Source organism: Drosophila ananassae, chromosome 3R (genome assembly GCF_017639315.1).
Source record: "Drosophila ananassae strain 14024-0371.13 chromosome 3R, ASM1763931v2, whole genome shotgun sequence".
Lineage (NCBI taxonomy): Eukaryota > Metazoa > Arthropoda > Insecta > Diptera > Drosophilidae > Drosophila > Drosophila ananassae.
This window is the reverse complement of record NC_057930.1, coordinates 14477039-14494625: the sequence shown is the minus strand read 5'-3', so window position 1 is coordinate 14494625 and position 17587 is coordinate 14477039. Positions and strand designations below refer to the sequence as shown.

At 35.8% G+C, this 17587-nt stretch overlaps 5 protein-coding genes and 1 long non-coding RNA gene across 9 annotated transcripts; 3 read left to right on the top strand and 3 right to left on the bottom strand.

Annotated features, from left to right (window-relative positions):
- The first annotated feature begins 381 nt into the window (after positions 1-381).
- LOC6498570 (mitochondrial basic amino acids transporter) lies at positions 382-3159 on the top strand. The gene is made up of 5 exons (XM_001963054.4): positions 382-537; positions 771-881; positions 1703-1808; positions 1881-2342; positions 2549-3159. The coding sequence occupies exons 2-5, from the start codon at positions 846-848 to the stop codon at positions 3133-3135; spliced, it is 1191 nt and encodes a 396-aa protein (XP_001963090.2). The 5' UTR covers positions 382-537; positions 771-845; the 3' UTR covers positions 3136-3159.
- Positions 3160-3221: 62 nt separating this feature from the next.
- LOC6496939 (ribonucleoside-diphosphate reductase large subunit) lies at positions 3222-6362 on the bottom strand. The gene is made up of 4 exons (XM_001963055.4): positions 6216-6362; positions 6076-6164; positions 5529-5706; positions 3222-5419 (listed from the first exon to the last, which is right to left on the bottom strand). Exons 1-4 carry the CDS (start codon positions 6265-6267, stop codon positions 3300-3302), a joined length of 2439 nt encoding a protein of 812 aa, XP_001963091.1. The 5' UTR covers positions 6268-6362; the 3' UTR covers positions 3222-3299.
- Positions 6363-6611: 249 nt separating this feature from the next.
- Positions 6612-9579, bottom strand: LOC6496938 (schwannomin-interacting protein 1 homolog). Of its 3 annotated transcripts, none has more exons than XM_014905950.3 (8): positions 9485-9579; positions 8434-9049; positions 7922-8381; positions 7765-7853; positions 7634-7706; positions 7237-7568; positions 6910-7178; positions 6612-6847 (listed from the first exon to the last, which is right to left on the bottom strand). In XM_014905950.3, the coding sequence occupies exons 2-8, from the start codon at positions 9034-9036 to the stop codon at positions 6784-6786; spliced, it is 1890 nt and encodes a 629-aa protein (XP_014761436.1). In that variant the 5' UTR covers positions 9037-9049; positions 9485-9579; the 3' UTR covers positions 6612-6783. The 3 variants fall into 3 exon arrangements, with proteins under 3 accessions (XP_014761436.1, XP_001963092.2, XP_014761437.1); XM_001963056.4 differs by having other exon boundaries at positions 7922-8372; positions 9390-9575; XM_014905951.3 differs by having other exon boundaries at positions 9390-9568.
- Positions 9580-9731: 152 nt separating this feature from the next.
- LOC6498571 (protoheme IX farnesyltransferase, mitochondrial) lies at positions 9732-11409 on the top strand. The gene is made up of 4 exons (XM_001963057.4): positions 9732-9953; positions 10012-10204; positions 10265-10951; positions 11016-11409. Exons 1-4 carry the CDS (start codon positions 9882-9884, stop codon positions 11249-11251), a joined length of 1188 nt encoding a protein of 395 aa, XP_001963093.1. The 5' UTR covers positions 9732-9881; the 3' UTR covers positions 11252-11409.
- A 656-nt stretch (positions 11410-12065) lies between these two features.
- On the bottom strand, positions 12066-12716 carry LOC116656031. Its single transcript, XR_004311045.2, has 3 exons — positions 12587-12716; positions 12468-12527; positions 12066-12305 (listed from the first exon to the last, which is right to left on the bottom strand). It is a non-coding gene; the product is annotated as an uncharacterized LOC116656031 (long non-coding RNA).
- Positions 12709-17171, top strand: LOC6498572. Of its 2 annotated transcripts, none has more exons than XM_001963058.4 (8): positions 12709-13554; positions 14375-14518; positions 14583-15447; positions 15515-15642; positions 15702-15854; positions 15923-16151; positions 16481-16575; positions 16671-17171. In XM_001963058.4, exons 1-8 carry the CDS (start codon positions 12850-12852, stop codon positions 16827-16829), a joined length of 2478 nt encoding a protein of 825 aa, XP_001963094.2. In that variant the 5' UTR covers positions 12709-12849; the 3' UTR covers positions 16830-17171. The 2 variants fall into 2 exon arrangements, with proteins under 2 accessions (XP_001963094.2, XP_014762186.1); XM_014906700.3 differs by having other exon boundaries at positions 15920-16151.
- Positions 17172-17587: the final 416 nt, after the last annotated feature.

Genomic DNA, 17587 nt, shown 5'->3' with positions numbered 1-17587 from the left:
TTATCGTTAAATTACACAACAAGTAATAAAGTCCAACATTGATATATATAGTTTATAAACAATTCTACTCCCATTTTTAGGTACCTGGAAAGTCGACAGAAATGACGCACCTTTTTATTTACACACTAAAAAAAAAATTAGTCCCGATCAACAACTAAGCTTTTTATTAACGGTATTGAAATAACGAAATTATGTTCAAAAATCGATTTTTATTTTTTATATTTTTCAGACATAGCAACATTTCTGTAAGGTTTTGGATTTATCTTCTAAAATGAGGTTACTATTCTAATCTTAAAAATGTACTCATTGCATTAAGAGATATTAGAGCTTTGGCGTTCAGGGTTATAATTTATCGTCTAAGACCTATTTATATATATAAAAATTCAAAACTTAAGAGGAAAGGTAGGCTTTGTTAATATATACAATTGATCTGAAAAGTTAACATGTACATGTATAAATATAAAAAAATATTAAAATTTGTTTGAAAGATATGGGAGCTCTCGCGTGTGATCGAAACGTATTGGGTATATCTTTATGGTAAGTACAGGGATGGTCAGTTTTCTCCACTCATTCTATTCTTCTATTGTGCTTGGAAAAACTTCCCGTAGCCTTTTAAAGTTAAAAATTTCAACACAGGACTTTCGGTAATTCAGATTCCATCGAAAGACTGTTTTTCTATTGTGTGAAATAACTCTATCTTAAAAATCACCTCAATATTCTAAATCTTTTCTCTTCTAATCAAGAAATAATTGATACCCTTTTTTTACCAGCGATTTGGCCGGCAGTCGGATATACCATTTAAGATCGATGCTTAATCCTGTGTAGTTTAAAATAAATCCATTAAAATGCACCCACTCGTCTTAATGTTTCGTAGAAACAATGTAAGTAAAACAATAAATGAAAAACCAATACTTGAAGTAATATAATATTTTTTACACGCCATGTATTAAAAAAAAATAAATTGGTTCTATCATATTTCTTAAGGAATACTCTTTGTTTGATAACAATAAAACAAACAATTTATCAATCGATTTTATAACCTTAAAAATTTAATGTATTAATAATTAAAAAATTAAATATTTAATGTATGTTATGTATTTTATTTTTTTAATTATTACAATGTTTTTTAATGCCAAACACGATTCGATTACTGAGGTCACATTCATGACATAAGTATTTTTAATCTTCAATAGAAAGAATCGCGACAAATGTGAAAATGTCCAAGCTGAGTTTTATTACATAATATAGAATAAAAATTGATTAAAGTTTAAATGTAAGAAGTATCGACAATTTAATACCCCAAAATATAATCAGCCTCACGTTTGCGACAATATGAAAAATTTTTAAGGCGGGTATAACGTATTCGTTACACCTACTAATACCTTTTATTTTTAATTATCTGTTTTGAATTTAAAAATTTCTAGTGCGTTATCAGTTTTCTAACCTCTGCCAATGAAAAAAGCAACGCGACAACTGAAAAATTTGTTTTAGACACACGAGACAAATTATTTGAGTGCAAAATAGGGAAATACTTCACAGTGTCTTCCAGAATGGCTTAAGAATTAGTTTTACCAAATATACTATACTCCCAACGGCTTTTAAAAAATAACATAATATACGTTAATCTGTTTAGTGTGAGAAGAGATGGTCCGTTCACGATTGTGATCTCGATCTCTCACAAATTTTTAATAATTCCAATCAGGATCCGTATACGACTAGCAGTTCCGGGCCCGGAAAATACCAGTTGGAAGCTGCCTCCGGAAGTTTCTTCCCAGATATGATCGACTTTGTGGCAGGACTCTTCGGTGGTAATGTACTTAGTTTGGATTTTAATCTATCATATATAAAATCAATTTGAATATCATATTTTAACATTTTAGGAGCGGCTGGTGTTGTGGTTGGCCATCCTTTCGATACGGTCAAAGTTCACATGCAAACCGATGATCCCAAGAATCCGAAATATAGGGGGACCTTTCACTGTTTAAGAGTGATATTGCGAAGAGACGGTATAAGAGGAATATACCGTGGAATAAGCAGTCCTATGGCTGGCATAGGATTGGTTAATGCTATTGTTTTTGGGGTCTACGGCAATGTACAAAAATACTCCAATGATCCGAACTCGTTAATGACCCATTTCTATGCCGGCTCCATAGCCGGCATATGCCAATCATTCGTTTGTTCGCCCATGGAGCTAGCGAAGACAAGGCTCCAGTTATCGAAGCAAATTGACAGTGGAATCAAATTCTCGGGACCTGTCCATTGCCTCCGACACATATTTAAAACCGAAGGCATTCGAGGTACATTTAAGGGATTGGTCGCAACGATTCTCAGGGATATTCCAGGTGAGTCTTTAAGCCTAATCCGAAGTATATCCGAGATTCCACATAAATATAAGATTAGAAAATTAATATCATGTTCCGATTATTTGGAAGAAAGTTCCCTCAACGTTTATAAGTTAGATTTTCTGATTCAAAATAGAAATTCACATAGAATTTTCTTTTTAGCTACTAACACTTTTTATTTATCTGTCTTACACTATTTATTTAAGGATTTGCTGGCTATTTCGTAAGCTATGAGTATATGATGCGACTTCAAACCAATCCGGGAGTGCCGTATGTACTATTGGCCGGAGGTTTTGCGGGAATTGCATCATGGATAGCCTGTTATCCTCTCGACGTGGTGAAGACACACATGCAAGCCGATGCGCTGGGAAAGGAAGCCAAATACACCGGATTCATAGACTGTGCCGTCAAAGGATATAAGAACGAGGGGATTCAATACTTCTTTCGTGGACTAAACTCAACTCTAATCCGAGCATTTCCCATGAATGCCGCCTGCTTTTTCGTTGTCGGCTGGGTATTGGACTTTTGGCATGCCAATTCTGGCATGAAATCAATGAAGCACAGCGAGAAGTCTCTAACCCTAATGAATCTAGACAACAAGGCGCAGGCGGATCTCGACATTGTTGCTCCAACAGTCGAGGAAGCTGTTCGAAAATTGATCACAGAAAATTCCTTTCCATATCAGTCGGGCTCACCACCACAGGATGTCGTTCACAACCGTTTTCCCAGTAACACCATTAACATCCCGAAAGAATCTAAAAACTGTATGGCAAACGATTGTAATATTAAATGAAATAAAATTTTTGTATTTTTATAAGGTTTGGAATTTCTATATACAAAAAAAAAACCCTTTGAAAAACCCCTGAAAAATTAGAAAGATCCGAATCCATAATTTATATTTATTTCAAATTGAATACATAATACAATAAAATATTAGTTTAACTTAAGTGCATGTATCTAAGAGCCGCAGGACATGCACGCATCCTTATTTTCTAGTGAGCAGACCATATCCGCCATTTTCCGTTCCCTATCAGATTCATAGTCCTGGGCGCTTTCCTCCTTGACGCCATTTTGGCCATTTATTTTGAGAGCACTCATCTTCTTGTCGACGGTAAACTGAATAGCGTTGGCAGCTGGCTTTGTGCGCAAGTAGTACATTCCGGTTTTAAGACCAGCTTTCCAGGAGTAGAAATGAATGGATGTGAGCTTTCCATAGTTTGGCTCTGCCACATGGATATTGAAGGACTGGCTCTGATCTATAAACGCACCGCGATCAGCGGCCATTTTAATGGTTGATTTCACTGAGATTTCCCATACTGTTTTGTAAAGGTCGCGAACCTTTTGGGGAATGGATTCAATATTTTGAATAGATCCCCTGCTGGAGATTATCTGATTCTTCATGTCATCGTCCCACAAATCCAGCTCCGTCAAGTCCCTCAGCAAATGATGGTTAACCACTTGGAACTCCCCGGAGAGTACGCGTCTGGTATAAATATTTGTTGTGTAGGGCTCGAAGGACTCGTTGTTACCCATAATCTGAGCAGTCGATGCTGTGGGCATCGGAGCAACCAATAGGGAGTTTCTGACTCCATGCTGTTTGATAGACTCCTTCAGAGATTTCCAGTCCCAGAGACCAGTCGGCGTTTTATCCCACATGTCGTACTGCAGAATTCCCTTACTTACTGGGCTTCCTTCATAAGTTTCATAAGTTCCGTCTTTTTGGGCCAGTTCGCAACTGGCCTCCAGGGCTCCAAAGTAGATTGTTTCAAAAATCTGTTGGTTCAAGAGGCTTGCCTCCTCGCTTTCGTAGGGATAACGCATAAGAATCAGCGCGTCAGCCAGTCCCTGAACACCGATTCCGATAGGACGATGCCTCATATTGGACTTCTTGGCCTCCGGCAGCGGATAAAAGTTGATATCTATTATCTTATTGAGGTTTCTGGCCACCGTCTTTGTGACCTCCTTTAGCTTTTTGAAGTCATATGTCTTCTCGGGAGTCACAAACATGTTGAGAGCGATGGAGGCCAAATTGCAAACTGCAATCTCGTCAGGTGAAGAATACTCAACAATTTCCGTGCACAGATTGCTGCACTTAATGGTGCCCACATTCTGTTGGTTGCTCTTTCGGTTGCAGGCGTCCTTGAACAGCATGTAAGGATTTCCAGTCTCCACTTGCGACTCAATGATAGCAAACCACAAGGACTGTGCTTTCACAGTTCGATTGGCGCGTCCCTCCTGTTCGTATTTCACATAGAGTTTTTCAAACTCATCGCCCCACACATCATGGAGGCCAGGGCATTTATGGGGACACATTAACGACCAGTCCTCATTGGCCTCCACTCGTTTCATGAAGAGATCTGGTATCCACAGGGCATAGAACAAATCGCGGGCTCGATGCTCTTCCTTGCCAGTATTCTTCTTAAGGTCCAGAAACTCAAATACATCCGAATGCCAGGGCTCCAGATAAATGGCAAAGGCTCCCGGCCGCTTGCCACCACCCTGATCCACATACCGCGCCACGTTGTTAAAGACTCTCAGCATAGGAACCAGGCCATTGGATGTGCCATTCGTTCCGCAAATCGAGGTACCCTTTGCACGAATGCAATGGACGTTAAGACCAATACCACCAGCAGACTTGGAGATCATGGCGCATTGCTCAACCGATTTGAAGATACCCTCGATGGAGTCGGCAGTCATGGTCAGGAGGAAACAGGACGACAGCTGGGGACGATTCGTGGCAGCGGCAAAAAGTGTTGGCGAAGCGTGAGTGAAATAACGCTCGGACAGCAAGTTGTACGTCTCCACGGCAGCATCGATGTCTTCTCCATGAATTCCGATTGCCACGCGCATAAGCATGTGTTGGGGCCGCTCGGCGACTTTTCCATTTATTTTAAGGAGGTAAGAACGCTCCAGAGTTTTAAACCCAAAGTAATTATAACCAAAGTCACGATCATAAATTATAGATGAGTTAAGGCGATCCGCATTTTTTTTGACCACGTTGTAATGGAATTCCGACACCAAAGGTGCTCTGAGATTAGTCTCTTTATTAACATGGGTGTAAAGAGCCTCAAACACATCTGTAATTGAAAAATATATTTGTTAGCCGGGAGTAAAATATATTTACAATATACATATGTATATCTGCCCTTCCTATAAGGTCGCTTCCTTCCTTCCTTTTGTACTTACCGGAGAAAACCTTTCGGGTCTCCTTGTGCAAATTGGAGACTGCAATCCGAGCTGCCAAGATGGCATAGTCAGCGTGATTACAGGTCAGCCCAGCCGAGATCTCAGCTGCCAAGTTGTCCAGCTCCTGCGTGGTCACTCCGCAGTAAAGACCGTTGATAACTTGTAATGTAATGGTAACCTGTTGCAAATATTTTGTACATTAAATTAAACCAAAAATGTAGAACAAAGGAACTGATCATTTGAACACTCAATTGTTTTAAATTTCAAACTAATCCATTCAATAATTCTTTCTTTTACTTAATTTTTTGAGTTAAAATATTAAAAAGGATTGTCTTGTTGACAACTATGTATTTCACCACAACTATTTACAATTTTTCCACAACTGAATATCTTTTGGGTGCAGACATACATATGTACATCAAGGGGCCTCTCACATGGATTAGGCGTGTGCTGTGGAGTTTAATTGTTGGTTCTGAGAAGCCCCAAATATCATTCTCCTACATTAGTCGATGCCATTTAATTATACGCTATATAAACCGTTACTTACGGGATCAACAAAATCCATATTTAAGTTGTAACAGAGCTTCTGAATTCTAGAGGTTATTTTATCAAAGTGCACTTCCTCCTGCCTTCCATCTAAAAAATAATTAATTAGAACATTTACGACTAATAAGAAGGTTAATTTACCTCTTTTAATAACGTAGAGCTTTGAGCTCTTCAGTGTCTTATTTTTCAACATCTTAAATTATTTATCTTCACAATAATATGGGAGCTAAAGAATGCTTGTAGCCAACACAAAAACGCGCCAAATTGGAAATCGATTTTTAATAGTACCGCATTTCAAATTCAAAAATCGTTTAATAATAACCGGCATTTTGAAACATACGAAAGCAAGAACGATATTTATTATTTTTTATATTTGAAATTTCAATATTTTTCTTGTAAAAAATACAGCGTAATGATTATTAACACTTTAATATAAACTTGTATTTTTTTAACACCAAATGTTAAGGAACAATGGAATAGAAACAAATTTTGAAAAGATCTATTTTTTAAAAAATAAAATAATTTAACAAGTTGTTTTGGTCTATATTTTATTTATTCTGCTTTAAATAATTACATAAATATAACAGTGTTTAAAGAACTTTTTAAATATGTGTTTCATAAACATTTTTGGTAGATTGGTATTAGTTAAACATGAAAATCCAATATTTGCAAAGAAACTTTTCGATTAGTTTGAAAGTGTAGTTTAAGTTTAATCATATGTTGTGTGACGGAATGTTTGATTGATTTTCTGTCCTGTTTGCTGCTGGTAAACACTAAAAAAAGGATAATTTCAACATTGTTTTTGAACATTTTTAAATTTTTGGCGGTTACTTACAAAAAGTTATTGATTTTTTCAAGGTCATGTAATATGTCATCTTGGTCCGAGTTGAGATCATCTCTTTCTTTAAGGCTTTCTACTAAAGTAACATTTAGGTTCTCGATATATATTTGGAGATTGTTCACTAATAACTGAAGAGTTGGAACATCAATTCCAGTGAGCAATTGCCTAGAAATCCATCGATGATTGGAATTTATTTTTATACCAACATCACAGAGCATTGAACGGATTACATCCACGATTGGAGTGACACCGTGCTTTTTTGCCTAAAAAAAGAGCGATTTAAGTAAAGGATAAAAGTATAAGTAATAAAAGCTTATCTACCTTTACTTTCATTTGTGCAATTTCCTTTGATTGAGCCAGGGCTATTCTAACCTCAATTTGAAGCTTAGATTGTTTCGCGAAGAAGAAATCATTTTCATTCGAGGGGAAATCGTGGCTTTGAATCGTATTCCCGTTTATCGTATTAGTGATATTGCAGGTTTGGTTAACTTGGTTCTTAAAGAATGTAGTTTTATCATTATCATAATCCGTGATCCGCTTAGTTTCACAAATTTCCGATTGCTTTCGAAGCATTCCACTTGATAGTTTGGGACACGTCTCAGAGTCTGAACTTTCATTGTCCGATCCCGTTAGAAATTCCTCTTTGTTATTGTCTAAAAATTAAAAATAATTTTAATTATTTTTCTAAATAAAATATTTAACATTTTTGTTAACTCACGAGATATATTATTTAGTTCATCCTTATCTCCGATTGCCAATCTTTTTCGTATTTCATCCCGATTAAAGCGGCGCTATAAAAAGTATTACGAATTATTTAATATAAATTTAATCCAGTCGTATTTCATTTACCTTTTTCTCTATTTGCTTAACTTTTTGAACATGATTTTGTAGTGTTTCCATATCCATATCGTTAGCCACTTTATAAGCATCGAATTGCTCTGCAAAATATGATTAAAATTTGAAAATTTTGCATATCAGTACAATGAAATAACTTTTAATAAATTACCTAAAACTACAGCAGATGAGGTGACTTTGGGAAACTTATTGGAATCTTCCAAATATTGGGACCAGCATGATGGACTTAGGTATCGGCGGTTTTCGGATGGTTTCTTCTCTTCTTGGAGACTCTGCTGAGACTGGCCTATTTCTAAATTGCTTAAATTTGGTACATCACCATGATTCATGTTCTGCCTATCACATTTATTTCTTTCCGACACCGATGGATAACTTTCAGCATCGGAATTTAAATTTTTCTTTTGATTACATATCTTGTAATCAAATGTGTCCGGTGGTAACTGTCTTTCATCATGAGACGGTTTTTGATGTTTACTTTTTGTCATTTCATGTCCATATGGTGTATTCTTTTTCTTATTTTTCCGGATGCTGTGTCCAGAATAACGAGATGATTGTGATTGCTTTAAAGCTTCCGTGCCATTTGATAGTTCTGCGTCACATATCTGTAAGTTCTTAAAATATATTTTAATACTGGGAATTAAAATATGTTATATTTTCAAGTACCTTTGTTAAATTTAATTCATTTAATTCCCCTTCCAGTTTAGTTTTGTTTTTATATCCTGTGATTAGTAGCTCAAACTCTCTCTCAACTTCCCCGCCAAAATCTCCAACAATATCAATTGGACTTTGTCCTTGCAGTTGCCCCTCATATTTTGTACATTGCCATGGAGAAAAATCTGAATTATTTACACAAGTTTGGTTAAGATTATAGATTAGATCTGGTTTATTTAGAGTTCGTATCGGGGTTTCAGATGTCGGCTTATAGTTCTCATTAACAAGATCAGGTATATTTGCAGACGTGGAGCAGTTTGACGTTTTATCGAACAAATATGTGTTTCCATTGTCAACGCTATGCTTTTCGTCATTTTTTAAAATCAAATCTTGAGTATTTTCACAAGCTTTAGATTCGGATATTCTAGCAACCTTTGTATTATAATTGTTTTGTTCTTCCTCTCTGTCGCTGTCCGTTAAATCACTTTCGTTACATTCCATGTCAGAGTACTCAATGTACTCATCAGAGAGAGTGTGTGCGAATTTCTGAAATCCTGGATAGTTGGGGTTGATAATACCCTTCGTTATATAAATATCCATTTTTGAGCTAGGCATTTCTTCTAGTGTACTGAAATGAAATAACGTTATTTGATATATATTATTTATATTTACACATTCTTTGAAAAACTAAAAATATAATACCTAAAACATTTTCTCAACTTATTTTATTTTCAATTTATATTTTACTTCATAATGCGTTAATCTTTTTTTTTAAATAAAAGGAGTTATTTATATTTATTTAAAAGGAATAATATGCAATTTGCTTGTATGTATTATATTTATGTACCTATTATATATATAAATTGATTTAAATATAAGCTAAACCAAAAATTGTTGGCCTAGGTGGGAGTGTACATTTTCATGTAATGAAGGAAATAGGAAACATAAAAAACGAAATCTGTGCTTACAATTTCATTAAATTGTTTAGAGTGAATTACAATATGCTTTAAAATGTTTGTAATTTTCAAAAGAAATTTTACTTATTGAATCGATGAAAACTTACAAGGACTCGAGCACTCGTCCATTCACACAAAAATTTACTCCCACACATAAAAAATAAATTACTAGTTTTAACGCATGCGTAAATCACAAGCCCTTCTTGTTAGTGTTGAAAGTAATTTACTTTCTATCCGGCATTGAACATTTTTTTTTTAAGTTTTAGAATTCGAATAATTTAAATATTTAAGAAACATTTTTATAGATAATAAAAAATTATAATCAATAATTGTTCTTATTCTAAAACCCCATTTTTTGTATTATACATTTGGTATTTTTTTCTTTTCGAGATTTGGCAACACTAAGCCACAATGTGATTTAAAAACAACCACAATATTTATAAATATTAAATAAACACATTAGAAATATGAAATAACAAAAGCGCCTTGTGTTTGTGAATAATAATGATATTATTCAAAGGAATGCGAAGGGTGCCAACCCACTTAAAAACACCTGCCGAATTGGTGCTCATCAGGGTGAGTTTCCCGACCATTACGCAATGCTTAACAAACTATAACTACTCACATATTTCAGTACTCAACAGCAGCAAACATTTCAACCCATGATGACAGCAGAAACCTCAACCCGCTGCAGCCATCGGTCCCCGTTGGCAACATAGAAAGCCCCCTGTTGCCTGAAACCCCGGTTTCGTGGGTGCCGAGTCCATATACTTCGCCCGGAAAAACGTTAAGCCAGTACAAGAAGCTGTCCAAGTTTCGCCTAACATGTAAGTACCTTTGAAATTACGATAAAGCACAATAAGACAGCTTCACTCTTTTGACTTCAGCTCTTGTGGTCATCACTACCATGGGTGGCTACGCCATGGCCCCGGCTGCCTTCGATCCCACCTCTTTTGCCATGTGTACCTTGGGAACCGCGCTTGTTTCGGCAGCGGCCAACGCCATAAATCAGTATCATGAAGTTCCCTTCGACTCACAAATGTCAAGGACTAAGAACAGGGTGCTCGTCACTGGACAAATGACTCCACTTCATGCTGTCACCTTCGCCGTTGTTTCGGCCACAACTGGCTTGAGCATGTTATACTTTGGTACGAATGGATTGACGGCGGCACTGGGAGCTGGGAACCTCTTCCTCTACACAACGATATACACCCCAATGAAGCGAATCAGCATCGTCAACACATGGGTGGGGTCTGTGGTGGGAGCCATTCCGCCTCTGATGGGCTGGGCAGGATGTGCCGGCACTCTAGACGCTGGTGCAATGATACTGGCGGGCATTCTGTATGCCTGGCAGTTTCCGCACTTTAATGCACTCTCCTGGAACCTCCGTCCAGACTATTCGCGCGCCGGATATCGAATGATGGCCGTAACAAATCCAGGTCTCTGTCGCCGCACTGCCTTGCGATATTCGGTTGCCATTGTAGGCTTATCGGTATTGGCACCAGTCCTCGACGTCACAAACTATTGGTTTGCTTTGGAAACTTTACCCCTGAACGCATACTTCGCATACCTCGGTAACTAGCAATCATTAGAACAAGTTTTATTTATTAGTTTTACTTAATATTTCTATCATTACAGCGTACAAATTTCATGAAAAGTCTGATAGTGGAAGTTCGCGAAAGCTCTTCAGGTTTTCTCTGTTGCACCTGCCCGTTTTAATGTTGCTCTTTTTGGCCAACAAAAAGGAATGGTATTTCAGTAAGCCTGCCGGAGAAGAAATTAAGGCAAAGGATTCCAGCTTACTAACAATAAAGCAGTCAGCGAGTAGTCTTGGGAATGTTTTGCCTGTGGCCGTTGCCGAAGAATCCAGATAGTACTTGTATACCCTTGTGTTGATAAGAAAAAAAGTTATGAAGCTATGTTAAGCTTAAATAATTGAAGTGTTTGTAAAATAATAGTCAAATAATGTTAAAGAACATTTACCTCTGTATGAATATTGTACACTTCAAATAAATGGCGATCACATTCTTGACTAATCTAAGCTCTTTTTTCACGGAATTTTAGAATTAAAATTAAAATAAATTAAGAGAGACCGAGCATTTTTTTCAAATGATTATATAGTCTTCAGGTGACATTTGAATTTAAATATAAATTTAAAAAAAGAATTCGCGTAATTCAGTTGGATTTTTATTAAAAATAACAGTAAATATTTTAAACAATTAAATTAAATATATCTATTTTTATCCGGCTTAATTTAATTCTTAAAACTGTTTATTTTTTATTTTATGCCCGAGTAAATTATTTTTTAAACCATTGTGAACTAACAATTTATCGAAAATAATCAAAATTTTTGGTATTTTTTGGGTTTTTGATATTTTTATGAATAATGGCAATAAAAAGCATTGTTTTCGTGAAGATTCGATAAATTTGCATATTTTATTGCACCTGTTAGTGTAAATCGCACGTAAATCAATTAAATAACAATGCAGAACATGAATCATTCCCTAAATGTGAACGTCGCCGGATCCCTCGTTTGGTAATTTGAACGGGTAACTAGCTCAAATGAACTTAAAATCCGTGACGAACCACTGGTAGAGGTGGAGAAACATCGATGTTCGCGGACATCGATGTTTTCGATGTTTTTGGGGCAAAACATCGATGAAACATCGATGTTTAAAAGAAAAAAAATTTTTTTTATCACAGTCAAATTTTATTTATATGTTTGTTTTTGTTTAAAAACAAAAGTTTGTCGACGACCGAAGATGAAAGTCTGGTGCGACGGTCGGATATCAGTTGTCCTGCTTTGCTGAATACACGTTCTGATTCACACGATGAAGCGGGAACGCAAAAATAAGCTTCCCGAAGCTTCCCGCTTCTTTTTTGGACCTGGTGCTGGCTCCTCCACATTTTCATCCGATTTTGATGTTCCTAAAAAGTACTATTTTAATACAAATACCATGTAAAAGTACAAATGTACATATGCACACACACACATGCCATGCGCGCACGTGCAAGCAGAGCATACGTGCATACATATGTATGCACATATAAATGCAAAGTTTCCTCAGCTTTTATGTTAATAATACTTACGTTTCAGATATCTCTCCATGCCTCCACTCCACTACCTCAGCCAACACCACCAACAGAACACTAGTTTGCAACATAACATTAGTAATTTATCAGAAATAACTTAATTTAAATCTACTTACAATTTTCACGTCTTCCCTGCTTGATGCTCGTTAGAGATGATAAACATCGATGTTGGCTTGCCAAACATCGATGTCAACGATGTTTTCAAAACATCGATGACATCGATGTTAACATCGATGTTTCTCCACCTCTGACCACTGGAGTGAATTATTTTTAGTGAGCTGAACGTGGATTGTGACAATGAAAAATTGAGGAAAATAGTGTTTACATTTTTATAATTTATTTTAAAGTTATCTTTTTTATCTCTAAAGAAGAGAGGCATATGAAAGTTTCTTTACAAAGTGCATGCAACTATAAATTTCTAATTATGTATAATGTACCACATAAGTTTCGTCAAGTTTGTCGATTGTGCCTCACATTGGTTAGCGAGTGCGATGTTGCAGAACTACAGATTTATAATAATTCGTCGCATAAAAGTGCCCAATCCCAAGCCGAGCAGCACCACAAGGCGGCCGAATTCCGTAAATCCGAGAGGCCAGCTAGCTGTTTCTGCAGGGCCCTGAGCCCAAATGTGTGCAGCTGCGTCGGTGATAACTCGCTATCAGTGGTGCTGACCAATAACGAAACGGGTCCAAGCCAATCCCTTCACAAATCGCATTACACACCAAGTGTGCCTTCCACTGTGGACGCAATATCGAGTGGCAGCGAACCATACGCCAAGTCTTTTTCCAGCAAAAGCCAATTGGAAACGGTTATCGCCGAAAGATCAGTATTCAAAAGTCAGTCAACGTCGTCGCAACTGCATGAGACCCCCGCTAGCAATGCTGGAGAGGAATCCGAATCGGAAACAAACGCGGAACTCCCGCGGGAGGAGCAATCGGTTATCAATCAAACAAAAATAATCCACAGCCAGAACCAGAGCCAGAGCCAGCCGTTCGGTGGAACAGATAACTGCGGCCAAGAGCACGGCAGGGATGATTCATCATCACATCTTACATTTCAGATATTCAACTGTCTCTCTATTAAGGTAAGCAGATTTCCATCCAACACATTTGCACAGAAACGAATTTACATTAATTACGCACACATACAGAGGCGCGCGTACGATGGTGTGTGTGTATGTGTTATCTATGTGATTACGACACCACACGTCAAAATAATAGGAAATGATTGGGCCGCGTTTATCCCATGGCCTATTAACAATCGGTATCAGTTGTTGGTATTTTTTTTTTTCCAATGAACCATTTTGAGGCATTCTCCCACACACATACACACCTACTCTCGCACACACACCTCGTACATCAATATCCAGCATGTGAATGTAAATATTGATATGTACAAGTGTACATTGTACGTCCATACATACATACATACATACATACGTACTTGGCTGAAATGTGAGCGCAGAGACCTACATTAATCTACGCTATAGATAACGTAATTATTTTGCTGCAATTTTGATTGTTTTTAGGGTCAATTTATCAACGTCAGATTATATTTTTATGACAGGTAAATAGGGAGATAGGTCACTCTCATTTTCTTAATACCAGCTAATCAAAAATCGAAAGGGCATGTAATGGTTAGAGTACTTACAAAAATATGTGTTTCAGAGTGTCTGAATTACTTACATGCGTAAACATAAGAAGCATTTCTCTTATCGGGGCTATGATATCGAAATAGATTTTTGAAAATATTTTCTATTTTTAAATGAAATAAATTAGAGATTTTATTTTCCGTTCTTTATTGATTACAATTGTTCCAATTGGGAATTGCATCTTATCGGTTTGCTTTTTTATTTCTAATATTCTATTATAAAATGAATTAATAATCTTTTTTATTTATTTCAGCCTATGCCTAACGACGGACTCCCCAACGTGATATGTCGGGACTGCAGAACCAAACTGGATTCCTTTGAAAAATTTCGAACTATGACGCACAATTCACATAATGCTTTAAAAGAATTTTTAATTATATCAAAAACACTCAAACTAGTAAGTATTAAATATGCAATATTCTTTTATTTGATTTTACTAAAACATTTCCATTTTTTTACAGGACGCAAATGATTTGGAAGAAAAGCTTGATACAATTTTAAAGACTCCATCAGAGGCTATTGCTGCAAAAGCTTTGACGGAGCTAAGCACATTTTCTAAAGTTAAGTACGAACAGAGTAGAAAGGATACCGCCATCACATCTGCTTTGGATCGGAAGAATGAGATTAGTAATCAAGATATAACAGCGCACAGCCTATATCCTAGTTTTCTCAAATCAATTGATATAAAAAGCGAAAAGATAATTACACAAAACAAATCAATGCCTGGCCCCTCACAAAGCCAGTTCGATTCGAAATTTCAAAAGGATCCGGATATCGAGAAATATGAAAACTTGCAGCAGCAGCTTGAAACGGCTGCTGTTCTAATGGATATAAGCAAAAAAATTGTAATTTCACCTCCGTGCTCGAATCCTCAATCTCCGTGTTTTTCTGCAGCTGTAGATACAAGTATTAAAAGTTCTGTGATAAAATCAAAACGTCCATTAAGCAAAAATGAAATTCAGGACGGAGTTGAAATCGACCTGTCCGTCAAAAAACAAAAGAACGATTGCGCTAATCAACGGATCCCATTGTACAATTATTGCCAACCTTCAATGCTTGATCGTCAGTCACACTTAAGAAGTGAAGAGGATTTTAAAAACTACAGTATTACCATTAACCAAGTTGGTGGATCCGATTATAAACAAAAGGCGCCAAAGGCGAGTACCGGTTCCCTGCTAGATTCCGGAGATAGCTCCGACTCTCACAAACTGGAGATGGACATAACGTCCTCCATTAACGATAGAAAGACCCCGGATAGCCTGAGCTCGGACCATGCCACAGATGCAGCTACAACTCAACTTTGGCAAGCATTGGCCCGATCAGCAGGTAAGCCTACATTATTATTAAATGTACCAATTGCCATTTAATAATCTTTTACAATTTTCTTATTTAGCCAAAAGTAAAGAAGAAAACCAGGCTACAGAATTAATACGAAACATGATGAGCCAGAATTTTGTGTTCTCGGTTCCACCAACAGCATCATTTACTAAAGTACCTGAAGAACCCATAGCACTATTAAAGGTAAGCATTTATTTTATAAGAATTGAGAGCTGTATCTAATTAATTTGTACTATTTCCAGGATCTATCAGAGGCTCAATCCAGTAAATCAAAACCTTGTAGAAGAAAACAAAGTTTTCCTACCAAAACTGATTGCATCGATGTAGTTAATGAGAATGTGACTGATACTTATACCACTTCAGAAGCAACTCCAGACGATAAAAAGGATAAAAGGGTAATTATTTTTTGAAACTTTTGTAACTTCAATTACTTACGTCCTGTGATTACTATATTTTTTAGCAGAACATCAACCTTTTTAATGCCATACCCGGTGCTCAAAAAGATATGTCATGTTCCAATTGCGGCACACTAACCACAACAATTTGGCGGCGAAGTGTCAGAGGTGAAATGGTTTGCAACGCATGTGGGTTGTATTTCAAACTGCATGGTGTTAATCGGCCACATTCTATGAGACGCGATACCATACACACCAGACGCAGGCGTCCTAAAGAATTGGAGCGATCTAAAAAAAGTAAGTTGTGCTTTAGTATACAATTTTGTAGCTTTATTTTGTAACTAGAACAAGGATAAAGGACAAAAATATCATGTTTACCTAAATTGCTTTTTGTGTTTTCAAATCAAAACTTAACTTAATAATATAAATAATTATAACGCTTTCTACACAGATTTTACAAGCTAAACTTAAATAATTAAACGCGATAATAAAGAAAATGTTTTCCCCCACTCAGGGTTTTTAAAGTTTTTAATATTTTAACACATTGAATATACAAAAAGAAATGCAGCAGAAGGATGTAATTATTTAATAAGAAATACTTCTTAATAATTCATTGATAATTCCAGAACACAAGCAAATGTCATGTGCTTCAATTGAACCAACAAAACTGGATTTCTTGACGTCTAGGGAAGCCCCTGATATTTCTGGTCTTGCATTGAATGTGAGTAAATATATATGAATATAATGTGCTTTCTGCTTAGAGAAAAGCATGACTAACAACATCTATTATTCCATACCATCTTTATTTAATTTTAGAAATACAAAAAGGAAATGGATGAATCCGAGACCGCAGCAGCACTTAAAGATATTTTATTGAGGCGGAAAAAATCGGCGTTTAATGATACCTGTGAAAGTGCGGATCACTCTGCACCGCTTAACCTTGTTTCCAGTGAAAATAACGCAAAGTTAACATAAAACGCCAAATATATTTCCCCTACTCACTTTTCGAAAAGAAACCTTTAACAAACATTTTGTTTATTTATGAGGTCGCATAAGAAATAAAACAAAAGGTATAGGATTACAATAAGTGTAGATTATAAATAAAATTTTCATTCTTTAAAAATTAAATTTTATTCATTTGTATCTTTAAAAACTAATACCAAAATACTTATTAGTGTAAAAGAGGTATAAAATTGAACCAGTATGTCAAACCTTTTAAATAATATCACACTAAATATAGACCTTAAGCAAGGACATCAATACTTAATGCAATTAAATTAAAAATAAACTTTATTATATTTATATTTATTAAAACCATTTTACAGTATTTTTAATTTTTTAATAACACAAATTGCTTCTATTGAAATTGAACGTTCAGTTTTAACAATGATTTTTCAGCTTTCTACGCAATTGAACAACTTCTAAAGCTAAAAAATAAATAATGTTTTAAATCTCTTGCCTATACGAAAATCATGTGATAATATAATAATCTCCACAAACATTTTAATAGTAAAACTATGCAAAAAGCAATAATCACGCAATGCAAACTTTTCAAGGAAATATTTAAATTATATACAATTATAAGAAACTAAAAACTTAATGCTGTTTTCGAATCTACATAAATCGTCTAAATAAAATAAGGACTTCATATTAGACTAAGATACAAAAATATTACTCATTTATTTTTTCAAATAAAATACTCTATACAATTTTTAACAATCACAATAAACTGG